Source organism: Urocampus carinirostris, chromosome 2 (assembly GCF_059441175.1).
Source record: "Urocampus carinirostris isolate Australia breed hairy pipefish chromosome 2, RoL_Ucar_1.0, whole genome shotgun sequence".
NCBI classification, from domain to species: Eukaryota; Metazoa; Chordata; class Actinopteri; order Syngnathiformes; family Syngnathidae; genus Urocampus; species Urocampus carinirostris.
In genome coordinates, this window is record NC_142350.1 from 68,671,374 (window position 1) to 68,697,853 (window position 26,480).

Consider the following 26,480-nt stretch of genomic DNA (forward strand, 5'->3'; position numbering starts at 1 on the left):
TTGTGGAAAAGCCGATTCGACCCCGGTTCACCCGGACCGTAGCGCAGGCGAGCCCCTAGGTTAATTGACTTTCAGGACCTTGTTTTAACCCCCTAAATATCCAGCGGCAGGCCATCTGAGGATACCTTTAAACCGGTGCTCTCAGAGGTGGCGCCCCCTATGGACAATGGAGGTGCGCGCAGACCCATTGTTGAAAGAGCCCACCAGCGCTGCCTCGTTCCCCTTTTGTAGTCCGAGGATTCTTTGCTTTTTACGTTTGACTCGAATTCATCCTACGTCTCTCTCGCTCTCTTTTTCTTTCCCTCTCTCGAAATGTTTTTATCGGCGGCCCCGTTTTTTGGGAAAAGCCCATCCGAGGCCCCTACCCTCGATCGTCTCAGAATGGGCGGTATCGGAGACCCCTCGATTTCACCTTAGAAGAAGATGTCAAATACAAGGTTTTGTTTTGGAGTTTGTGACCCAATCTGAGCAGAATCGGAGACCCGCCCCGGTACGTCGAAGAAGGCCGAGAGCTTCCTTACTTTTTTCCCGCGGCTTTGATCCCTGTCAGGCCGGGGCCCGGGCCCCCAGCTTTTTGGCCTGCGCCCTCTTCTCCAAACGAATCTCCTTTCCGCCTCCAGCGCGGAGAGTCTCGGTGGTTTCGTCCATATGTCGGATTCCGATCCGGAAGTGCCGGAAAGGCTTCCGGCCCGCGCTCGGGAAACCGCGCTTCCCCTTCCTTCGGTGCGACTCGGAACGAGGAATTGGATTTTCGAGAGAGAGCAAAAGCCTCCGGATTCTCCAAGGAGAACGTTCGGTTGACATGGAGTATGTCTTTGTCATGATTACTGATGCGAAGCACCTCATTTGGCACCAACTGCCGCAGACTCTGATTGGCTCCCACTCCTATCTGTCCCCTTTTGTCAGTCCGTCTGCGAACCTCAGTGAACAGTGGGTAAGCCTTTTTCGACCCTGACTCCCACCTGTTTTTTGCTCCCGTCTGTCCCCCGGCTTCGATCTTTTTTGTCCTCGACCACCTTTACTCTCCTTTCCTGGCTTACGACGCGCTTCTGGTCTTGACCACGTTTTTGCTCTCCTGTCCCGGCGACTGACCTGTTTTTTCTGTCCCCGCATCCAGCAATCCCTCGATTATGGGGGCGGCAGTAGCTCAGGAGGTAGAGCGATCGTCTTAGGATTAAGGGATCCCAGTTCGAATCCCGGCTTGTCCGTGTTACATATCGAAGTGTCCTTGGGTAAGACATTGAACCCCCAATTACCCCCAATAAGCAGGTTAGCGCCTTACGTGGCTGCAAGGCCGCTATTGGGAAATGTGAAGCACACTGTAAAGCGCTTTGGCAAGTCATTGACTTGAAAAGCGCTAGAGAAATGCAGATCATTTCATTCATTTCATTTCATTGTGGGCGCCACCCCTTTCCCTTTCTTCTAATAAAACTTGTGAGAAACACAACACAAGTTTCCGTTTCCGTTCGGGTTTCTTAAGGTTGAAGTAGGAATGCCACACTTTAAATGGTGGAATCGTTTCAAATAATTAGCAGTCAACAATATAAAGTGAGTTGAATCAATTCAATCGAACTCGAACTGGACATTCTGACCTTTTTGAGAAAACGGCTTTTTTTGCTTGGCTCACTAAAAAGAAAGACAAAGAAAGTTGTAGAAAAATAGGAAGAAAGAGAAAAAGAGAGAGAGAAAGCCTGAAAGAAATAGAGGGAAATGGAGAGTGAAAGAGAAAGAGGGAAGGAAAGAAAGAAGTGACGTCACAGGGTCCAGATGACACACGTGCGTGTGGTTCCCGAGCGCGCGCGTGTGCGTGTGTGCCTCGGGAGGACGCCAAGGACGTCGTGACGTCATCGCGCGACGTCAGCGAGGACAACACGAGTCGCCGCGTGGCGTGGAAACCTTTCTATTTTCCTCTCCGTCTCGGAAGACAACAAATGCGCCCGCCCACCCGTGACGTCAAGTGCCAGACAGGGACCTGAGACTAGATTCGGCGCTCGACAACTTGTTGATTTCGGACCCATTCGATCCGAACGAGGTGGATTTTGCGCGATGTCGCGGAGGAGAAGCGCGTGCGTGCGTACGCGCGCACCAATGACGACCAGAAGGTCACCGGCTTCCCTTTTTCCTTCCCCTTTTTCCTGCCCCGACATCTTTATCCTTCTTTTCATTTTTCCAATCGGGATTTAATTTCCCTCTTTCCCCCGAGGAGGACGAGGCCAATTTAGCGCGCCTCCTCGCCGCCCCCCCTCCTGGGCGCCCCCCTCCCGGATCGAACGCCCTTGCCACCCGATCGTCTCCGCCTTCCGCTCCGGCGCGATGAGGGCGAGCGCCTCCGGTGGAGCCTTCAAGGACGAGACTCGAGAGCGCCGAGCACGAACCTGACGAGACTGGCACTTTTCCTCGTCGTCGTCATTTGGGGCTCGAAACCGGCAGCCGCCCGGCTCCGGGGCGACTCGACCTTCCGAAAGCCCGGCCGCGGCGCCGGACCGGGCTCCCTCCAGAGATGGATTTGGGGTCGGAAACCGGGTGGCCGCCTCGCTCGGAGCCGCTCGCCGCGCAACGGTCTGAAACCTCGTGGACGAGGCGATACTGGAACTCGAAAATCTCCGGGTGAATTTGGCCGCTGCTCCGGGGCCAGGAACAGGGTGACCGCCTTGCTCAAAGGCGACTCGCCGAGCAGGTAACCGACAGACGTCCAAATAACCGGCAGACGAAACGAGACCTGTACTTTTCCCGAGCGTTACCGAGGCGAATTCTCGTCGAATTCTCGTCGAATTGCCCGTTGCGCTTTCGAGGATAGAACCGCGGCCGCCTTGCTCGAGGGTGGTTTGACGGACGGCAAACTGACAAGTCTCCGTAAACTTCTCAGACAATTCAAGGCCCGGATCGTTTTCGAGGCAATATCTGCTGGTACTTTTCGGATCGAAACGTGGCGCCGCCTCGCTCGAGAGCGGTTTGACAGACGGCAAACCGACAACTGTCCAAAAAGCTGTCAAAGAAGACGAGACCCCGGTTGCGTTTTTTGTCCTTTATCAAAAAGGGACTTTTCTGAAGCATTTGGATCGTTTCGGATTTGTCGCGCTTTCGGGGCCGAAACGTGGCGGCCGCCTTGCTGGAGGGCGACTCGACAGTCAGCAAACCCGCAGCCGTCCCTTGTATTTTTTGGTCATTCGCGAAAGAAAGACGAGGGGCTTTTTCCACGCCGGCGTGAATTCCGCGGCTACTTTCGGGGACTGAAACGGCAGACGGCGGCAAACCGACAACCGTCCCGAACCTGGCGTACCAGGCCAGGCTGGGATTTTTGGGGCAATCGGGGTTTCAAACTCAATTTTCTTGAGAGTAAGGTCGGGACACGTTTCATGTTTTCCGACAACGTTCAAGAACATAAAACCAGTTTGAAACTCGGGAACGTTCGCTGTCCTTTAAGCTTCGGTTTCCTATCAAACTGTCACCTCGAATTTAGCCCCCGGGCTGTGTTTTTGAGACCCCTGGTTTAAATCATTCTCCCTCGGGGCTGGAACGGGGGGCGGCCGCCTTGCTCGGGGGCGACTCGACAGACAACTGACGACCGTCCGAAATCTCGTACACGAGGCGACATCGGGATATTTCTAAGGTGTTTTGCCAATACACTGTTGTGCTTTTGGGGCTGAAACAGGGCAGCTCCTTTGCTCAAGGGCAACTCGGCGGAAAGCCAACCGACAACCGTCCCAAACCTTACGGATGACGCGAAACCAAGATTTGATGAGGTTTTCGGATCCTTTTCCAGTTGAATTTTGTGCTACTTTGTTACCCACTTGTTGATGCAACGGCGCAGCTGCCTTGCTCAAGGGCGAGTTTACAGAAGTCAAACCGACAAGCGTCCATAATTTAGCCGACAAGGGAAGATCGGGACGTTTCCCGAGCGTTTGGATCCTTCTCGAAAGTGACTTCGTTTTGGGAGTTTCGAGGCGAAAACGCGGCGCCGGTCTTGCTCGAAGGCATATCTGCGGAAATCGAACCGACAACCCCGCGGCCGATGATTCGCGTACGGTTTTGATCCTCGCTCTCTCGCCATGGACGGGGCGGCAGGGGGGGGCGAGGCCAAGAGGCGGAGCAAGGGGAGCCTCCCCTCGCCGGGTTACTCGCAGGAGGGCGACGCCCCGCCGGCGGGACGCGGTCGCCGCCCCTCCGCGGCGAGCTCCGCCCACTCCTACCGGCCGGTCCCGCCTCCGCCCCGCTCGGCGGGGTTCGCCTTCTCTCGTGCCGCGCCGGGCTCCGCCTCCTCTTCGGCGGGGGCGGCTCCGGTCCCGGCGGCGGCGGGGACGCCGGAGACCCGGGCCACGCCCACCTGCGATAGCGAGGACCCCAGCCAATCCAATCAGAGCACCTTCATCCAGCGTCAGTTCTGCGCCATGCTGCAACCGGGCGTCAACAAGTTTAGCCTTCGGATGTTGGGATCTCACAAGGCCGTGGCCATGGAGCAGGAGCGCCTCAAATCGGCCGGATCCTGGATCATACATCCCTACAGCGATTTCAGGTAAGCTCCGCCTCCACCGCCTCGCCGGGACCAGAATATTCCTTCCCTTACCCGTCTCTAAAATGGTTGACTTTTTGGGCTCCAAAACTAAGTTATAGCGTGGTTGTCGTTTGGGCACGGCCGGGGGGCTCTCAGGGTGCCCACGCTAGAAGATAAAACAGAGAAAGAGAGAGGACGAGGGAGACAGAGGAAAAAGAGAGGGAGAGAGAGAGAGAGAAATAAATAAATAGAAAGAGGGAATAGAAAGAGAATAAAGAAAAGAGGAGAGACAAAATAGAAAAAAGAGGAGAGAGAATGACAGAAAAACAAAGGGAAAAGAAAATAGACAAGAGAGAAAGAGACTTATAAGAGAGATAAATACAGAAAAGGAGAAAGTAAAATAGAGAGAGGGAGAAAAAGAGATGAAGAGAGAAAGTACGATCGCTCTCCTTAGCGCCTGGCTTTGTCAGCATATTTCAGACTGCAGCCGATTTTTCTCTTGTGCTTCTCCGGGTGTCTCCTCGAGGGCCACATGATGGACACCGGTGGGTTAAAGGATTTAGCTTGAAGGGCCAAATGATAGGATTCTAGTTTAGTAGACACTCAAGATAAGGAGAGAAGGCATCTGCTTTAGAAGTGCTCCAGAATCAAATAGACACCAATGGAATCCCTCACGATGGGCTCCAGCACCCCCGTGACCCTACTGAGGATAAGCGGTGCAGATAACGGATGGATGGATGGAATCCCTCATACTTGAAAACACTTCAGCCTGAGGGATTTTACGGGTACTTAAAGTCCTTGAAAATACTCGAATGTTAATATTGTCTTTTCAAAGTTTGAAACATGCTTCCATTTTTGGTAAAGTGTTTGTAAATGCTTGAAATCGTTGCCAAGTTCCTCAACATGTCTGCCTTAAAATGATGTTCTCTTAGCGGCTCGGCTCGTCATGGCATTTATTCCTTGGGGATTAACGGCAGCTGGCATTAGTGTGTTTGGCGTTGCCCTACGAAGCATTATCTCCCCCTATGGGTCGAGGACAAGGTCGAGGATGCGTGCTACTGTCACGGAACGGGTCGGGAAGCGGTAAGTGGGAACTCCTTTGCGTAGACGATCCGTCACTTCAATTGCGAAAGAAAAGTTGTCCGACACACAAACGGACCGAAAACAAAACAAAGCGGGCTCGATGCAGGCAAAACTACAGAGTAGGCGTTCAACGGGATTAAACAGAACTTGCGGGAATCTCTCAGAATGTTACACCCAAGTGCAACAAAGTCCAACAAGCGCAACGAGAATAAACAGGTATCAAACAGGCTTGAACAGGTTTTCAACAAGGATAAACAATGATCTGGCAAAGGGCAGTTCCAAAAGGCACGTTTAAGTACCCATAGGAGTAATCAGGTAAATGCAGGTCAGCCGGTGTCAAGGGGCGGGGCCCGCTGGGCGCCATGACAACCGTGCAGGACATGACAGATACAACTAAACCGTAGGAAATGTGTATTAGTATCGATGATGGGCAAAATAGCGACCTCGCGTTTCCCATTTATAAATTGTAACGGGAAGAATTTCCCGACACTGAAAATTTGACCAAACGGAAAGATTTTGTGTCGAGAAAATTGCTTTAAATCATATTTATTCGGTTCAGACTGTAGTTTGTGGTTACCGAATTGGGGGCCCACGCTCATCCCCGGTCCGGCAGCAAAAAGAGAGTGAGGGGTGGGTGCCTCCAGTTTTTATAGTTTGACTTCAATCACCCAAGTGGGTGGAGAGGGGGGGGGACAACCTTCCGTCTCTGCCCCTCCCTTGCCAGAACATCGCCATAGATTGATTGAATTACAATGGAAACTTCGTCAGTCGGCTCCAGTAATTCCATCAAGTCAAGTCAAGTCAAGTCAAGTCATTTTTATTTGTGACGCCCTTAATCACAATTAGTCTCTAAGGGCTTCACAAGTTATTACATATAAGAAGATTAGGTTACTCGTATGCTATAGAGTAGAAGTGAGTTTTAAGCCTAGATTTAAACATTTCCACCGAGGTTGCAGATCGGATATCAGGGGGAAGAGCGTTCCACAACACCGGTGCCCGGATGGAGAACGCTCTCGAACCAGCGGAACACTTCTTGGCTCTTGGGATCACCAGGAGACCGGCGCTCTCGGAACGAAGGCTTCGGGCCGGGACATAAGGGCAGATCAGATCTGAAAGATACGAGGGGGAAAGTCCATGTATGATTTTGTATAGTAGTAGGAGAACCTTAAAATCGCATCTTAGGCTAACAGGGAGCCAATGCAGGTTAGCCAAAATTGGGGTGATGTGATCATACTTTTTTGTCCTTGTTAAAAGCCTCGCTGCAGCATTTTGTACCAGCTGAAGACTCTTGAGTCTGGTCATCGGAAGACCGGAAAGTAGTGCATTACAGTAGTCGAGACGGGAGGTAACAAACGCATGAATTATGATTTCCGCATCCGACTGAGAAAGTATAGGACGAATTTTAGCAATGTTACGGAGATGGAAGAAAGCGGTTCTAGTAATTTTCTTCACATGTGTTTGAAAGGACAGATCAGGGTCGAAAATGACACCTAAATTTTTAAGTGAGTCACTCTGTGTGATGTGGCAATTGTCCAAGTTCACTGCGGTTTTAGAGAATAAGTCACGGGACTTAGAAGGACCAATTACTAACATTTCAATCGACAAGAGGGATCCGACCACAAAACGCGGGGAGATGTTTCTGTCACAGGGGGGTGGGGGGCTGGTTATTTTGTTTTCAGTCAGATCAGAGACATTTGTATCAAATACAAATATGTCATCTTTTTCTGGGACTGGAGAACGTGTAGAATTGTCTTTAAAAGTCTTCAAAAATGCCAGAATTTGGCCATGAAAAAGCTGTACAGACTCTCAAATAATTGGAAAGATTCCAGTTCAAGAACACTTGTTTTCTTGCTTTCCATTGCCCTAAGTGAAAATACTGCAGTGTTCCAGTCAAGTCCAGTTTTCATTGTTCAGGAGTGGTGTCCGTCGGTTGTCCGCGGTCCGTCCATTTTTCTCCTCCGTCCTGGAATCGGGTGTCCGGTATTGGGATTCCTAATGTCCAAAATGCTTCTTCTACCACTGTAAGCAATGAGAACAAGGTTTTGTTCTTTGTCCTCTGCGAAGCCAAATGGTTCATGGTTGGTTCCTCGCTTTGGAACCTGTGCAGTCAAGTGCAAAGACGTCTGAAGGCAGCCAGAGAGGAGCTTTGTTTTTTTCCCCGCTGCGGATAAAGTGCAGGTGACACGTCGGCTAAATTAGACGGCGACGCTTGTCAAGATGGCGCCTCGAAAATAACCCGCTGTGCAAACGTTTTCAGGGACTGCAACAGAAATATATAACTAGACAGTATTGTTTATGCATGCGAAAAAATAGGTGTATATCGGTACGTCTAAACTCCAAATAAAGAGAAGACCTTCATGGATTTTGTACTTGCAAGGAGAACAGGGGAGCTTGCCCTAACTTGCAATAAGAAATTCCAACCTGTTCTAAAAGCCCTCACCCGACGAGACCTTTCTTTTTAATGAATCTCCTCGATTAGAAAAGCAGATCCGCCCTAAAAGCTATGGAATCAAAGAACAGCGACACGATTGACCCCCAAAAAAAAAAAAAACCAAATCACAACAAAAAACAACCGGAACTCGACCCAAAAACGGACAACTGATAAAAAAATGGAAAAAAATAAATCAATAGGTCTTGAACTTGCAAGGAGAGCGGGAGAGAATCCTTCCTGTCGTAAAAACCCTACCCTGAGTCCTTTTGTTTTCTTACTTATCCTAGGTAACAAAACAGATGCACTCTAAATGGTAAAGGAATCAAAGAGCGGCAAACCGATTGGCCCAAAATGACCAAGGAAAAATGAAATCAAAAAACTAAATAAAAAAGGACTAAATTCATACAAAAAACAACAGGAAACTGACCAAAAATGTAACGAAAAATTGTCGAAAAACTAAATATTAAGTCTCAATTTTAGTAGAAGCTACAAAAAAGGAGAGAAGAAACCAATGGATAAGGAATTGCCAACTCTTCTAAGGCCCTCTTTCTTTTGTGAAATCTCAGTAGCTAACAGAAGCACATCCATCCTAAAGGTTGTAGGAATCAAAGAACAGCGACATGACATGAAATGAGGGGAAAAACCCTACCAGAAAGGACCAAATGAACCAAAAACTGAACTGGCCCAAAAACCTCTGGTACGTTTCAAGTTTTTACTAGATTTTGAACTTGCCAGGAGAACAGGAAAGAGAAGCCTTCGGATAAGAAAGACCATCCTCTTCTCTTTCTTTTTAGGAAATCTCCTGTTACAAACGCAGACCCTAAAGGGTGTGCAAATCAAAGAACAGCAAGTTCGTTGTCCACAAGTGCATAATAGTCAAAAAGCAATCGACAGTATGGTCAAATAGACAAAATAAGGAAATCTCCTTTGCAGGTGTCCAATAATCAAAACAGATGAAGCCTATCCTATGTGTACATATGTGACGGGTGTAATAATAACATGTGGAAATTCCTGCTGAAATATAATTTGGGCACCGATGGAACAAATAGAAGCCGCCGGGATTTCCGGCGGCGCTCTTCGCCGAGGTTGCGGTCCCGGCAGCGCCCCCCGGGGGCCGCTCCCACGCACGGCGACACCCGCCGAGAAAATGACTCATTTCGGCTACTCCCCGGACGGGGTGCTTCTTCAAAACAAGAAAGCTCGCTCGATTTTTTTCCCCAAACGTTTGTCGGTCCTTGAGGGGGCGCCGTCGGGCCAGCCGGAGAGAGGTCACGGAGAGAAACCACGGCTTCTTAGGCTAGCTTAGACTTCAAAATGCTGCATCGTATGGATGACTCGCTACGTTATCTTCTCCCGTTTGTTTCGTATGCGAATGAAAAAACACCTGAAAATCATCGAAAAAAACGCCCGCAAAAGAAACAAAACAAGAACAACTGTAACGCGACTGGAAAACAACCCAAAAAAAATCACTAAACAACCCCAAAAAAATAAGAACGACTGAAGGATGACCATAAAGGACTTAAAGCAACCCCGAAACAACCTCAAAAAACAAATGAATGACAAAAAAACAGCTAAAAATGACTACAAAATGACAAAAAAAACTGTCTAAAAAACACCCCGAAAAGTGACCAAAAACACCAACAAGACTACCATATAAAAGGCTACCAAAAAACAACAAAAAAGCAGAAAACGACCTAGAAATAGCTAAAAACAACAAGAACAACTGGAAAACAACACTGAATAAATGACCCAAAAGAACTCCCAAACAACTGAAAAAAACCCAAAGAAAAAAAAACCGAACAAAAAACGGCGGCAAAATGACTGAAAACATGACCAAAAAACCCCAAAGAAAAAAACGAACAAAAAGGAGTGCAAAATGACTGGAAAAAACAGCTAAAAAAATCCCGAAAAGGGACCAAAAAAACACCAACAAAACTACTGAATAAAAGACGACCAAAAAAAAAATACAAAAAAAAGCAGAAAACGACCCAGAAATAGCTAAAAACAACTAGAGCAACTGGAAAACAACCCTGAATAAATGACCCAAAAAAACCACAACAGAAAAAAACCCAAAGAAACAACAAAAAAAAACTAAAAACAAAAAACCGTTGCAAAAAGACTGAAAAAATGACGTCTCTCCTAAATCCAAATTGCTTTCAAGCCACCATTCAGTTAACGAGAGCCAGACTTATAAATGGCGGGTCGGGTTTAGGGTCGACCCAAAGATAACCAAAAGAAAAGACTTAGTTGGGTCTCGGCCGCCCTCGCAAAAGAATCCTTCTGAGTTAAGTCCTCAAGGTCACAATTCAGCAGCTTCCCTTTTGCCTCTTATCTGCTAAATAGTGCTCCCGCGAGTCCTACTAGATTGGGATTGGCTCCCGCCATCCGCTTTTCTTATTGGATGAGGGCTCAACGGGGATTGGCTCCGGCGCTCCTTCGCGTGACATCCATACGAGTCGGGCTGACGGATACGAACCGAGGTCCCGTCCGGTCGATTCGGAGCTACGTCCGTTTTTGCGTCGGGGCCCCGCTATATCTAACGTATCTAGGAGGTCAAGAAACGAGAATCAATCGACAAACTCAATCTTTGTAATATCGGAAGGCCGCCGCATTTTTAAAATCGATTTTCAGCAGAAAATGGTCCGCCGACCGAGCGTGTTCACGACGGACTTCGACGGTTCCAGGTTCTACTGGGATCTTCTGATGCTGGTGCTGATGATGGGCAACCTGATCGTGCTTCCGGTGGGCATCACCTTTTTCCGGGACGAGAACACGCCCTCCTGGATCATCTTCAACGTGGTCTCCGACACGCTCTTCATGGTGGACCTGGTCCTTAACTTCCGCACCGGCATCCTCAAAGAGGACAGCACCGAAATCCTGCTGGACCCCCGGTACCGACCCTTCGCCCGTCCGACGACCCGTATCGTCGACCGAAGCTAACGTGCTAAAAATGCTAAGCCGCGGCTATTCGATTGATCGCGCCGCTCCTTCTGCTGTGCCCGCTTCAGCCAAAGGAGGCAGTACGGCAAAAACGTACTCGTTCAATTTGGTTCCGATGACCGATCAAGTTTAACAGACGATCTGAATAAGGAGAGGAAACATCAAATGATTTTGTAAAGAGAACAGGGTGAGAGCCAAAATCTCAAATAAGACTTGTTTGAAATCGATTTCTGGGTCCCTTAATCACAAAGAGTCTCAAAGGGCTGCACAGATTGTTGAAAACCACAGACTATTTTGACACCATCCCCTGATCTAAAACCTACATGAGGGCAAGGAAAAGCTCAAAAAACCTCAACATGAGGAAAATGAAGAAACCTTGAGAAGGGACCGCACATAAAGTAATCCCCCTTCCAGGATGATCAGGTAGCAATCCACCCCAAATCTTGTAGAAATCAATGACCAGCAACATGATTGGCTGATAGTGACAACAATGTCTATAGTGCCCAAACTTTGGTGTCCTAATAATAAAAAAAGAACTACACTATAATTGGTGAGCAAGCAGAAATGGGACTTACTAAAAGGCTAGAAAAAGAAACAAGACTTCATTGAATTGCTAGACAAATATATGAGACTTAACTAAAGAGCTAGACGAGTAAATGGGAATTGACTTAAGAGCTAGACAAAGAAATGGAAAATGACTAAAGAGCTAGATGAAGAAATGGGATAGGACTTAAAGGCTAGACTAGGAAATGAGACAAAGAAATGGGATATGACTCAAGACCTAGACAAAAAAATGAAACTTGACATAAAGGCTAGGCAAGAGTGTGGGGCTTGGCTTAAAACCTAGTCCACGTAATGAGACTTGACTAATATATTTAACTTGACTTCAAGACTGGGCTAGATTGTGGAACTTGACTTAAAGGATAGACGAATAACTGTATTATTGAAATCTTCTATGTTACGGAAGCAGATCTGCCCGAAAGGAATGCAAATCAAAGACCAGCAACATGACTAGCCGAAAGTGACAATGAAATTATAATAGTCAAAAATGAAGATATAATAGTCAAACTGAGGAACTGGCATCCCATCCCATTCCATTCCCTTTGCAGGTATCCAAGAGTTAAAAACAGAATCAACTTATCAAAGCCTTTGAGTGTTATTATACACGTTTTTTGTTTTTTGTGCGCACGACTTACTGGTCAATTAAAAACGTAGGCAGCATTTTTGGTAGCATGGCTAAAACAGGAAATACATCTTACTCTCCGGAGTTGCTTATTTTTGCGACTGTGCCTCAGGGCCATTCGGCAAAACTACTTGAGGAGCTGGTTCCTGGTGGACTTTGTGTCCTCCATCCCGGTGGACTACATCTTCCTGATGGTGGACAGCCTGGACTCGGAAGTGTACCGGACGGCCAGGGCGCTACGCATCGTTCGCTTCACCAAAATCCTCAGCCTGTTGCGCCTGCTGCGTCTCTCCAGGCTCATCCGCTACATCCACCAATGGGAGGAGGTTAGATCGCACTCCTTACTTACGTTACTCACAGTTTATTGGGGAGAAAAGAAATGAGCGCACTCTCGATCCGGGGATCGTTAGTCGCGGAAGTAGATTGCTCGGAACGAGGAAGTGGTCAAAATCAAACAGATCGGGGCGAAAACAAAACAGGAGCAAAACACAGGCAAAACAGGGATTCACAGAGCTTGACGTATCACAACAGAGTTTAGCAGGAGTTTCGCAGACGCTCCGACAAACAAGGACTCACAGGACGGCGTTTAAAAAGTCAGGGAGCAATCTGTCAACGCGTTTCAGCCGGGGTCCATGGGCGGGGCCAATTGGGCGCCGTGGCAACCGTGACAGAACCTGGCGCCGCACGGCGGGGACCAATTGGGTGCCATGGCTACCGTGACAAACACATTATTTTATGAAATATTTGGATGGACAAAGAATTGGAAGAGGCGAATTTAATCTTTGTATTGAGTGTGTTTTACCTAGTGGAAGACCACACCGTGATTTCAAATCATTTTCTTCAGGAAAATGGCTGACAAACTCGTCGTCGAAAGTTAGTGAGCGAAGCTATCCCACGGGTCACCATTGCATGTCGCCTATTTAATGCTTTTTTCAAAATAGAGAAATAAAGAATCGTTTGAAATGCGTGTTGATTTGGTTTGAGTTTGAATGCGTTTGAAACATCCAGAGTGGCAATGTCCTCCAGATCTTCCACATGACGTACGACCTGGCCAGCGCCATGGTCCGCATCGTCAACCTGATCGGGATGATGCTTCTGCTGTGCCACTGGGACGGATGCTTGCAGTTCCTGGTGCCCATGCTGCAGGACTTCCCCCCCGACTGCTGGGTCTCCAAGAACCTCATGGTGGTGAGATGCCTCGATTATTTCAAAAAGGCAAAAGTCGTAGCCGACACCGATAGATCAAATAAGTTTTCCCATGTCTGTGTTCCTTGGACCATACCAATCTCCTTCTTGGCTTGTCCGGTCTCACGTAGGGCTTTTTCTTTGCCACTCTGCATCTCCGAGTTACCTTGTCAATGTAGATCAGGGGTGGCTAACCCGGTCCTGGAGAGCCGCACGTCCTGCATGTTTTGGAGGTTTCTCTGCTCCAACACAGGTTTTGCCAATGTTTAGCTTATTAGCAGGCTTTGTGAGAGCTTGATAAGGATCCAGGTGATTGGAATCACCTGTGTTGGAGCAGAGAAACCTCCAAAACATGCAGGACGTGTGGCTCTCCAGGACCGGGTTAGCCACCCCTACTGTAGTTCTGGGCTAGTATTTTACAAAGCTGCTTGTTGAGGACCTCTAAAGTATCTCAAATTAGAGACCTTAATGGACTTCTAATTCTACTCCGTGTGTGCTGTTTTCTGAAGGTAGAAGCGTTGTGGCAGATTTTCAGTGTCTTGACAATTTCTGACGTGGAAAAGCTTTCATTTCTTAGAACAAGAAGTTTTTCCTCATCCAGTTTCAGGGCCAGAAAAAGGCCAATATGCCTTGAAGGACGGCCTCTGTCACTGTAAATGCAGCGACTGTACAACCGTGCTGCTTGTTGAGGACCTGTAAAGGGTCTATTTCTCAATCCAAAGACTAGTCACTGTTCTGTTCCCTAAAAGAGGTCGTACAACCCATCGAAGGAGATCTTCAGTTTCCTGGCCATTTTTTTCCCCTAGAACAAAAACAGACTGTTGAGTTTTACGTGAAAGTTCTCTTTTTCTGGCCATTCACCGTCGCAAACGTGACGCTCCAGATACCGGACTAGCTCGAAGGAAGGTCCCTTTTACAGCTTTTCTCACCAGCTGAACTGCATAAAGACAAGACTGGAGTGCTGCTTGCTAGAAATGGGCCTCAATATTGCATTATTTGCAACTTGAATAGTCATTGACCATGCAAACAACGTTCGGGCGGTATTTTGTAGTAGTTTCATGTTATCTTCACAGAAAAGAAGTTCTTTGCCTTCAAAAGTTACATTTCTAAGCGATCCCAAGAGTATGCGCAAAGCTAATAAAGGGGCTGCGTCCTAAGTCCGGGGGTGTCACTTCAAATGCTAGGAAAAAAAATCTCACGGGGGCCGGACTAGTAGAATAAAAGGAAAGAAAGAAAGAGAAAGGGGAGGAAAAAGGAAAAGAGAAGGGAGACATAATAACAGAGAGAGCACAAAAGAGAAATGGGGGAAAGGGGAGAGGAAGGGAAAAAAAGAAATAGATAACGAGACAAAGAATCAGAAGAGAAAGGAAGTGAGAAAAAAGAAAGAAAGAGCAAAAGAAAAAGAGAAAGAAAGAGGTAGAAAGAAAGAGAGACTCAGAAACAGAGAGAAAGTGAAAAGAAAAGAAAGAAAGAACAAAAGAAAGAGAGGGAAAGAAAGAGAGAAAATGAGAGAAAGAAGAAATCCATTTCGAGTTGGCTGGCGAGTGGCGCCTGGCTTCGGCGACATCGAGCGGACATGTTTGATTTCTCTCGGTGCGGGCCCGATCCGGCCCGCGTGCCGCCCGCTGGACACCCGCGCCCTCAGCGGTGGCCTCCTTTCGGTCGTACGGACGCTTGGCGTTTGCCGTGTTTGTGTTAGCTTCCGCGGAAAAGATGGCCGACCCGTCCTCATCCTCGTCGTTTCTTCACCCAGAGAGAAGAAAATAGCAAACCCCACCTGCGGGGCCCCTGGGCGGGCGCGAGTCGCCTTTTTGTTTCCCATAAGAGATGCAGAGAAAGAGAGAGAGAGAGAGAGAGAGAGAGAGAGAGAGAGAGAGAGAGAAATACGCGGGAGACGCAAACAAATACAGCCTGGAGCCGTGTCCCTGCCGTTGCCATGGCGACCGTCGCCCAGCCAGCAAATGCTAGCATCGTCCCGAGAGAGAGAAAGACAGCGGCACCGATTTTCATCCACCTTTTTCTCAAAACCTTAGCAAAAGAAACGAGCTCTCGTTTGGAATCCTTTTCCCGTTTGACTCTTTTATTTCAAATTAAAAATAGGGTTTAGTGATGTCGCCTTTATACATGAAAGCATTTTGATTTTTTTTTTTCATTTTTTGGCTTGTGGTCCAAAGAAAGAGCACAATGCGAGGTACCACTTCTAGGCAATAGTCTTTAAGGTCTATTATTCTCATTTTGTTTCAGATACATATACAATATATATATATATATCCATCCATTATCCTCAGTAGGGTCGCGGGGGTGCCGGAGCCCATCCCAGCTATCTTCGGGCAGTGGGCAGGGGACACCCTCCACTGCTTGCAGGACACACTATACCACCATTCGCTCGCTCACTCACACCTAGGGACAATTGTGACCGGTCTATTCATTTTTTGGAATGTGGTAGGAAACCCGAGTGCCTAGAGGAAACTCACGCAAGCACGGGGAGAACATGCAAACTCCACGCAGGAAAGTTTGATCCCATGACCTCAGAACTGTGCCGCAGATGCTCTAACCACTCCTCCGCCGTGCCGCCCGATATATATACGGCGAAGTTGCTATTTTGCTATTTCTCCCACTTAGGAATCACGTAGGGGGGTCTGAAATTGTCATCGTCGGTGCATGTCCACTGTGAGAGATAAACTAAGAAGAAAAATCCAGAAATCGCAATGCATTCTTTATTAACAATTTATTTGTGTGATACAGCTGCAAATAGGTATTTGAACACCTGTGTATCATCTAGAATTCTGACCCTGAAAGACATGTTAGTCCGCCCATTCGAAGTCCACCTGCACTCCATGTAGCATCCGGAATCAGATGCACCTGTTTGAGGTCGTCGGCTGCATAAAGACACCTGTCCACTCCTTACCATCATTAAGACTTGAACATGGCGAAGACCAAAGAGCTGTCCATAGACAGCAGAGACAAAATTGTACACCTCTACAAGGCTGGGATGGGCAGCTTGGTGAAAAAAGGTGCACTGTAGGAGCAATTCTTAGAAAATAGAAGAAGCTAAACGTGACCGTAATTCTCAGTGGGAGTAGGGCCTCATGCAAGATATCATTTCGTGGGGTCTCCATGATTCTAAGAAAGGTGAGGAATCCGCCTGGAACTACACGGCTGGAGTTGGTCAATGACCTGAAAAGAGCTGAGACCATCGTTTCCAAGGTTACTGTCGGTAATACACCAAGACGTCATGATATATATATATTCCTAAGACTTAAAAAGTGGTCGGCGGCGCCCTCTGTTGGCTGCGGCTGCATCGGCTCGCTACAACGGGTCAGGTGCAATCGACATTTCGTTCTGTGTACATTGTTACACAGAATGACAATACAAGGAAATTATTATTATTATTATTATATATATATATATATATATATATATATGTATATATATATATATATATATATATATATATATATATATATATATATATATACATAGGCGCCGGTCCAAGTGGCAATCGGGCGCCCGCTACCGTCGTCAGAAAGGGCAAAGGGCGGTCGAGGCTTCGATACGCCAGAGTCACAAAATAACGAGACAGGAGCACTTGGGACGTACTGACTAGCACAGAGCCAAGGGGACGGAGTGTCGAAATGGTGACGAGGGAAATCGGGACAAGTGACTGCGGCTGTGCGGAGGGAAATTGAACTTGGAAGTGATTGACCGAACCAGGTAACGTTGAGAGAGGTATGGAAAGAAAGGGTGAGTGAGAGACAGAGAGAGGGAGAGAAAGAGAAAACCGTTTGTGGATCGTGCCAATATTCTAACCTTCTTTCAGCTCCTGTTTCTCTTTTCAGTCTTTATGATGTGTCCAGGCCACGTTTCATCTCCCGGCAGATCACTATGTCGCTCTCAATGTCAATATTCTGATATTCTGCCGCGTGCGAGCGGACGCTGAGATGTGGCCCTCCCTCTTCTTTAGAACGACACGTGGGGGGTCCAGTACTCGTACGCCCTGTTCAAGGCCATGAGCCACATGCTCTGCATCGGCTACGGCGCCCAAGCGCCCGAAGGTATGACGGACGTCTGGCTCACCATGCTAAGCATGATCGTGGGCGCTACTTGCTACGCCATGTTCATCGGACACGCCACCGCCCTCATTCAGTCGCTGGACTCTTCCCGACGACAGTACCAGGAGAAGGTGACCCGTGTTTTGCTCTCCTTGGGTGTGTGTGCTACGCGATTCGACAAGCGGCTTCGTTCCCCTCAGACCGTGTGCCGCGTCGAAAATAGCGTCCGAGCTCCGCTTTCATCCAAAACGGAGGAAACGGAAACATACGATGAAAACGCAGGAAGCCTGACGGCACGCCGCAAGCCGTCAACGAAAAACACAAAGCCGTTAGCAATCTCGGTCAAAGACATAAAAAATATCTATCCGCAAAAGAATAGCTTTGGAAACTTCCGGACGAAAAGGGGGAGTCAAGAATAGCGTCCAAGCTCTCATCTGAAACAAAGTCAAACCTACGTAGAAAACACAGTACCGCTAAGTAATTTCATTCAAATGCATTTGAAGCATCTATCTACAAAATAATAGCTTAGTTAACGCCCAGACGACAGGGTCAGGTCATTCATAGAATCCGAGCTCCACTTTCATCCAAAACAGAGGAAAGCTATACATAAAAAAGACAAGGAGTCTAACACCACGCCACAAACGATGGACAAAAAACACAAAGCTATCAATAATATTATTGAAATAGATTAAAAGTATCTATCTACAAAGGAATAGCTTGGATACTTCCAGACAATGGGGTTAGCGTCCAAGCTCCACTTTTATCCAAAACGGAACAAAAAGACAAGGCACGACAACAGTCGGACAAGATATGACAGCGATATGACTCCCGATGTGACGTCACTTCCTGTCCAAAATAAATGTGTAAAACTAATTTAACTTGAAATGAATTTTTCCTCGGGCCAGAAAAGACGTTGTCTACGATTAAAAAACTGCTAAAATGCCATGTGTTTTGTGCCGGTAGTACAAGCAAGTGGAGCAGTACATGTCCTTCCACAAACTTCCGGCGGACGTCCGGCAAAAGATCCACGAGTACTACGAGCACCGATTCCAAGGGAAGATGTTCGACGAAGAGAACATCCTAGGAGAGCTCAGCGAGCCGCTCAAAGAGGTGAGGACAGCACCGTTTTCCAGACTGCCTCGTTCTCCGCCTCGCACCGTCCAGAATATTCTCACCCCGCCAGCCGTACCTTCCCGACTCCTGTTTTCAACTTTTGTTTTTGTCGTAGCCCTCCTAGCATCAAAGGGACGGTCAGCCGTCTTGACTGCGCCCTTGCGAAACCATACAGACTTGTTCTGTTCCTCACATTGCCCAGAATATTCTGTTTAGTGCAAACCTGCCGGCCATGCCTCTACCACCCCTGTTCTAAAGTTTTCTTTTCATCGTGGCCCACCCTCCTAGTATAAATGGTCAGCCGTTTTGCTGTCCACAGAACTGCCCGTATGTCGCGCTTCTGTCCTGAACGCGTTCAAAAAGTGACTTTTATCTCTATCGTACTCGTCAGCAGTACCTTCCCCATCCTGCTTTAAAGCCTCATTCCGATCCTTGTTTTGTCCTCCCGCTATAAAAGGGACAGTCAGCAGAGCGGTCCGGGGTTTTTGTGTGGTTTCAGGAGATCGTGAGCTTCAACTGCCGCAGCCTGGTGGCCAACATGCCGCTGTTCGCCAACGCCGATCCCAATTTCGTGACGGCCGTCCTCACCAAACTGCGGTTCGAGGTCTTCCAGCCGGCCGACTTCATCATCCGCGAGGGAACGCTGGGACGGAAGATGTACTTCATCCAACACGGCCGCGTGGCCGTCCTCACGCGGGGCAACAAGGAGACCAAACTCAGCGACGGTTCCTACTTCGGAGGTGACCTCCGTCCGGCGACCGCTTCCTTGTCCGTCGCTACATTTTGCGTCTTTGCGTCCGTCCCATAGAAATCTGCCTGCTGACACGAGGACGGAGGACGGCCAGCGTCCGGGCCGACACGTACTGCCGTCTCTACTCGTTAAGCGTGGACAGCTTCAACGAGGTTTTGGAGGAGCACCCCATGATGAGGCGGGCTTTCGAAACCGTCGCCGTCGACCGATTGGACCGCATAGGTAAACCCTCCATCTTCTTGTCTCGAGCCGCCCATTTTGTCTTTGTCAAGCGCGTCCTTGTGAGAGCAGGAAAGAAGATGTCCGGGCCACTCGGGCCAGTATAGGAGCACAACGCGGAATCACAGTTTAGTTGCGTAGTTTTGATACCAGGCAGGGTTCGGCACAAGAGGAATTAGGTATAGGGTCAACGGTATCTTGATCACCGGAGGCAGCAGTCGTGGTCCAAGAGGCGGGAGAGGGGACGGTGATCGGGTAAACTCACTTTGTCAAAGGGAACAGTCTAAATGTTCTGCAGGCGGTACTCGAGGTCAGGAAAGGAGGCAAGGCTTCGGTTCGCTGGAAACAAAAAGGCTTAGAATGTGAAAAAAGTGGCAACGGACTAGCACCAAGTCCATTTAACAGTGTGTTCAAACTGTGAGGCAGGAGAGGTATGATTAATCGGGACAAGTGACACTAGAGCCAGCAAATAAGTGACTAAAAAAGGCAAAGCAAGTGAGTGGATGGGAGAGAGAAAATGGCCAATAATGACAGGAATTCTGTCTCTTTTTAGCGAATCAATTCCTTGAAAAGTCAGCTCTTTCTTCTCCCAAACAGCTGTCTTTAGAGAACCTGTTAGGGTCTGCTATTCTCTCGTCTCCAGCTGAGGGCACCATCCGTGTTTAGAACTGGGGAAAGGTGTTTCCAATCACCACGCACCTGTCCCTAATCATCCACACCGTTTGTAAGGACATTTTGAACAGCTTTCGTCGTCGAGTCATTTTCATTTCCATGACCGATGCCAGGTTTGTTCTCTTTTTTTCCGGTTCTTTATTTGGACATTTTGTGAGTAGTTTAGTGCTCACTGTTCCTTTGTTTCTTGAATTTTACAGTTTTTGCTTGGGTCTTTGTTTCTAGTTCAGACTTTGTCAGCTTTTGTTTGGACATGCCATTTGATTGTCAGTCCCAAAAAAACCTAGCAGGACCAAATTTTTTTGCTTCATTCAGCTCATAGAGGTGTGGCTTTCGTCATTGTCACATCACTATCTCGAAGGAAGTTGACTCCTGACTGGTGGAGAGCCAGCTCTCGCGGTTCGTGCTAAAGAGCCGGCTCATAGAGCCGTTACGTTCACAGAAAACACATTACTATTTGAAGTTTAATTCAAAGAGCTGACTCATAGAGCCCGTTGCGTTAGTCGACAACACATCACTACTGGATAAAATATTGTGTCGTCACCATCCATTACAAAAGCCTTATCAGAAAACCAATGGTTGATCTTGTGGCAACCATCGCCGAGGGCAAAAGTCAGATTTTGGCATCGCCGATAGGAGTTGTGAAGCAGAGAGTGATTTTTGCTTCCGCTTGCAGGGAGGAAGAACTCCGTGCTCCTGCGGAAGTCATCTCAAGGAGGTTCCCTCGGGGGCCGAGGCGGCGGGCGCGGCGGCCCCGGTGCCGCCGGACAATCGGCGGCCAGTCTCGGCTCCTGCGACAGCGTCCTGGCGCAACAGATCGTCAAGCACGACAGCATGCCGGCCATGCAGGACGCCATCGCGGCAGCAGCGGCCGGTAGGAGCGGCGTCATGGCGGGGACAGGAGCCCTGTCCCCCAGGCCCCACCCCCTCATCTGGGCGCCGCTGGTCCACGCCCCCCTGCAAACGGCCGCCGCCACCAGCAACGTGGCTATCGCTCTTATGCACCAACAGCAGCAGCAGCAGCAGCAGCAGTGCGCCTTGGCCGCCGGCGCCTTCTTCCTGCCTTCACCGCTTATTTCGCCGTCGCCGTCCTCCACCTTCCCGCTCTCGTCTCCTCGCGTTACGGTTATGCAACCTCTGCGCCCTTCCGTCAGTTCCCTCATCGGAATGATGGCAATGAGCGGGATGGGAGGTTTGTCCCCCAAAGGTTTCCCTGCCTCCCCTTCTACCATCAGCCCGCTGACGTCCCCGCCGGTGTCCAAAACCCCACCTGACGCCTGCGTTGTGCCAGGTCAGCAAGCCAGAAGCCTTCAATACAACTTGCGGCTCCAGTCCGATTATACGTCCTTACCGGCTGGATCTTTTGGCACCAACGCGGGAGGCCCGACTCACGCCGTACCCAAGATGCAGACCGGAAACCCTGCCCCGGCCTCATCGGACGGCGGGGCCACAGTGCCCAACCAACAAGGGGCAAAAGAAGCTCTCCTGCGCCACGGAGGTTGCCAAGGGCTGCCCTCGTTGGGCAGACTGACCCAGGAGGCCAGACTGCTGTCAGCTTCGCAGCCGACCTTGCCTCACCGCTCCTGGGCAGGGCTGCAGCCTCAGCCGCCTCTCCATCGCAAAGCGTCCGGGGGCAATTTGTTAGCGGCTCCTTTCCTGGTCGGACCGATAGCTCGAGGCGGCAGCGCCGGAATACTCGCGTCGACCGTTCCGGTGCAGCCCAATCTGGCATCCAACTCGCAATGCCCCCCCCAGGCTAACCTCTCGCTGGGTTTCGCGTCTTTTCACGCGCCTTCGCTAGCTTCCTCTCCCAAGCCGACCGCGGCATCTGCCGTTCCTTGCCCAGCGCCTGTTTCCTTGTCCCCCCGCCCGAAAGCGACTAACTCGTCTTCGCCGACCCCTTGCTTGACAGGAAGTATCCCTCTGTCATTGACTTCCACCCCGCGTCCCAAAGCCAGCGCCACGCCTTCTCCCCGCTCCTCGTCACCCTCGCCCTTGTCCACCCCTCCGCCGATATCTCTTTCCAGTCCAATCCCGCCACCTCAAACATTCGGACCCAAATCGTCTCTGAGCTCTTCGCCCCCGTCGCCCGCCGCAGCCCCCGTGCGGGTTAAACCCACCGTGATCCCGGCCACCGCCTCGCCCTTGTCCGGTGTCAGCCCCGCCGTGACCCCTATACCCTCCCCGACCCTCACCCAGGTGGCGCGCAACCATCCGTCAAGCGCTTCCCAAAACTCTGCTCCGACACTAGCGTCTGTCTTCTCTGGCCAGACGCCGATGCCCCCGTCACCGCCCGCATCCAAAACCCCCAGTCCAAGCTCCTGTGTGCAAGCTTCCGGGGTGAGTTCCGCCAGGCCGGCCTCTTCCAGCCAGATTCCCAAACCGATGACCAACCCCGGCCCGGCCAAGGTCCGCGTTACCGTTCACCCGGTGAAACAGACCCATTCGACTCTTATTTCCGGCGCCGCGTCGGGTCTGAACCGGCCTATCAACCCAAGGCAGGCCCAGACCAAGTCCCCCTCTCTGGTCGCTACGTCTCCGAGCGACGCTTCAACGTGCGCTCAACCCTTGAAACAAAACGCTGGCCAGGCCAATAAATTGGGTTCACCCCCGTCGGCCGCCCCGGCCTCACCCAAGGTGGCCAGAAACGAGCCTCGTCTGCCGGTAGCCAGAAAAGACTCGGAAGGCCTCAGACACAAACTGCCTGCCAACATGTAGCGCAACCGACATTTGTGGTCTTTGCTCTCGTCATTGTGGCGTTTGTATTTGTGCTAGCTAGGCTGTTTAGAACATCACGTGTCGGTGCGACTCCATGGTCAGTCACAGGAGATGAGCCCACGTTCTGAATGGGATGCAAAAAATAAGAAGTGGGAATGTGCTCCATTTGCATAGCCATCAAACCTGGAGGTGGGAATCCCGAATATCCGCACGGACCACCGACTACACCCAGGCTTTTCACTCGCTTTGGGTGAACTGTTTGAAGCTTGTTTGGGGACCTCCCATCTGGAATTGATATCCTGTAGTTCCACATCACACCGACCACAAACCACTTCCTGGCTTGCTACTGGCTTAAGGTGTGCTGTTTCTGGCTTGTGTTTGGGGATCTGCCGCCTGAAGGTAGAAATCCTGGAAGTGGACAACCAACCAATGACCACTCCCTGACTTGCTACTCGCTTTAGGTGTACTGTTTCAAGTTTGTGTTTGGAAATCTTCAACCCGGCGGGAGAAATCCTGGAGGTCCACAGCCACAACTGACCACTCCCAGACTCGCTACCCACCTTAGGTGCACAGTAGAGGTAAGGTAAAAAAAATCCTGCTATACCTGACCCAGGCCCACGGGTATTAAAGCCAGAGGCAGCCCGAGCCTGACCAATTCACTTGATTTGAGGGACCGAGGCCGAGGTACGAATCCACTGTCTGAAACTAGATACGGACGAGTTTACACTTGAAGTAAAACAACATTTCTTTCATATGTGTCGCCATTTGACAGCAATATGTGTGAAACAGTTTTTAGCATGTTGCTAAACCAGCTAGCTAGAGTTTTCAGGATCCTGCTAAACCAGCTAGTTAGAGTTTTAGTTTGTTGCTAAACCAGCAGGCTGGACTTTTTAGCATATTGATAAACCAGCTAGCTAGGGTTTTTAGCAAGTTCAAAAAATAGCTGGCTAGATTTTAACATCCTGATAAACCATCTAGCTAGAATTTTAGATGCTAATAAACCAACTGTGTAGGGTTGTCCTGCTTCCAGCAGGATGCGGGCTGGCAATCTAATATCCCGTGCCGCTTTCGTGCCACATGACGGCCTTCCTTCTCGCTCTCTCTCTCTCTTCTCTGTTTAGCCGACGCTCCGTTAGCCTTTTTAGTTAGCGCCTCCGCTGCCGCCGCCGCCGCCTCCTCCTGTTTTTCCCGCTAGCGCTCGATGTTTTGCGTGGCTAGCGACGAGGACGATACCGGGATGCCTAGACCAGACCTGGATCCGAGGACCAAACTTTTTCTTTTCTATGTATTTCTCGTTTCGGTAGCGTTTTTGTTTTTCCCGTATTTCTCCGAACGGCCGTCTGGCTTCGGAGCGTGTGACTAGCAATAAAGCTGCTTCAGATTTCAAATTGCTGACTTGTTTTCATCAGTGAATGTAGAGTCAGGGGAGGCGGGTGAAGTTGTGCCTCACCTGCGGCCATCACGGGGATATCAAATCTCAACATATTCGCTGCTTATATTTAGCAGCCATCTTATCTCAATCTAATCTAGCTCTTTCATTCGGGGGTCTCCAATTCAGGGTGTAAAAATAGCTCACCGGTCCTGGGTCATAGGGATTTTCTAGTCAAGGAATTTTTTATACAGTGGTCAACAAAGTCAATTTACCACTTCCTACTTCTCTCTCTCTCTTTTCTCTCGCTCTTACTCTTTCTTTCTCTCTCTTTCATTGTCTCTCTTTCGTTCCCTTTTCCTACTATATCCAAGGATTCTATTCGCTTGAATAGAGAAGAACAGATAGGTGTTAATGAACCTCGTCATATATCTCCTACACTTCGAGCGCAACCCAAAAATAGAATAAGAATAACAATCAGCAGAAAACAATAGAGAGTGAGACAAATCCATTAAATCAAACTCTTACAACCCGAGGCAACTGGTCAAGTAGACATAGCCAACTGTACCTCAAGTTTTTTGTTGACAACCCACGTCAACTTTAAAACAATATTGAGTGAGTTTCAGCGATAAGATAAATCACAATATTTAGTCAGACATTTGCTCAAGGAGACATGTGCTACTGTAATTCAAGTATTTTCACACAACAAAAGTAAACAGTTCGACAATATAAATGCGTTTAAAACTGAAGTGTAAAATAAAAGAATCAAACTCTCACCACATGAGACTTGGATCTAGTAGAAATAGGTTACTAGATTTGAACTATTTTGGTTACAACAGTAAAAGGGTATAAAGTGACTATCCAATCCCTCTCTCTACCCTTCTCACTCCCTCCACTCTCTCCCTCCATCTCTATCCTCCCACTCTCTCTATCTCTCCGTCCTGCAGTTTTGGAACCACCGAGAAAGGATCCTACACTAGTTTCCCCAAACGAGACGTTAAGTATTAGGAATTTAACAGCGCTCTCACTCGTGGTATCACAGTAGGAGGATCTTCATTGCGTGACGTCATCACGCATCGGTTTGTGTTATTGTTGCTAGCTGTCGCGTTAGCTTGGATGAGAGCCGTGTTCGCGTTAGGTGAATAGATATGGCAAAAGGCTGACCCAGGATGTCCCAACGATTCCTACTAGACAAAGTAACGCGGCACTTTTCACCCTCAGTAACGGTAACAGCGAGTTTGATGAGCCCGTACTGACAACATCTCGGTATTATTCCAAACACCGGTAGTCAGTAGTAGAAGTTGTTATTTGAGAAATGCAAATCAAACTAGGTGTCCTTGGCGCAAAAGGTAGCTCCACACTTAAAAAAAGCTCGGAGACCCCTGATCTAAATCAAACGAAACTTATGTAAAAATCCCAATTTGTGTTGGCGTGTGTTCGTATGTAGCGTATAGGCTCCGAAACTGCCGTACCGATTTTAATGAAAATGTACACGGTTGTACTTGAGGCTTCTGGGAGTGTTTTTAGCTAGGTTTGGTGTCAAGGTACCCCTAATAAATATCGAGAAAATTGAGGAATGTGCTTTGGTTGTGGCAAGCAAAGGTCCCACCCTACAAGGCAGTCTACTGGGTGGGCTGACACGCCCTTTCCTATTGAAAACCATTGATTGGCTCTTGGGAGTGATCACACCCCAGGCAAATCAGGGAGCTGTATTTCAGGACAGCTGCCTAGAGAGAAGATGAGATCGCCGAGCACCAGTCACTCCAGAACTCTGGGCTAAAGGACCAGTGGACTCATCTTTTTTTGGGGAACCAAGAGTAATTGCTTGATATGCTCTTTATTTCATTCAGAATCGAATTTCTTTAGTACCAATTCGACCAACAGGTAGCGCTCACGGTTTCCCAGCCCAATGAATCCGTCAAAGACTCATTTTGGGTCTAGTATTTATCATGAATGAATACTAAAAACATGTCCGAACGATGGATTTTTCATTTCATTGATATGGATAACCATCAGTCCAGAAGATAATGAAATCGTGCGCGTTGATTCTCACCAACTAAGTTTTATTCACACGACAATTGGAAATGGAAATAGTCTGTTGTTATGTAGCGCTTTTCAAGTCCCAAAGCGCTTGACACTTACCCGGTCACACACGGATAACAGCGCCAGCCATGCGAGGCAACGACCTGCTATCGGGGGCATTAGGGATTCAGTGTCTTGCCCGAGGACACTTCCACATATAACGAGGAGAGGCTGGCAATCCAACCTGCCA

General features: G+C 48.8%; 1 protein-coding gene across 1 annotated transcript; it reads left to right on the plus strand.

Moving 5' to 3' along the window:
* The first annotated feature begins 3,555 nt into the window (after positions 1 to 3,555).
* Positions 3,556 to 25,620, plus strand: LOC148373111 (uncharacterized). Its single transcript, XM_088327612.1, has 9 exons — positions 3,556 to 4,513; positions 10,691 to 10,897; positions 12,242 to 12,455; positions 13,156 to 13,317; positions 17,279 to 17,497; positions 18,330 to 18,476; positions 18,979 to 19,219; positions 19,288 to 19,452; positions 20,798 to 25,620. Exons 1-9 carry the CDS (start codon positions 4,050 to 4,052, stop codon positions 22,837 to 22,839), a joined length of 3,861 nt encoding a protein of 1,286 aa, XP_088183738.1. The 5' UTR covers positions 3,556 to 4,049; the 3' UTR covers positions 22,840 to 25,620.
* Positions 25,621 to 26,480: the final 860 nt, after the last annotated feature.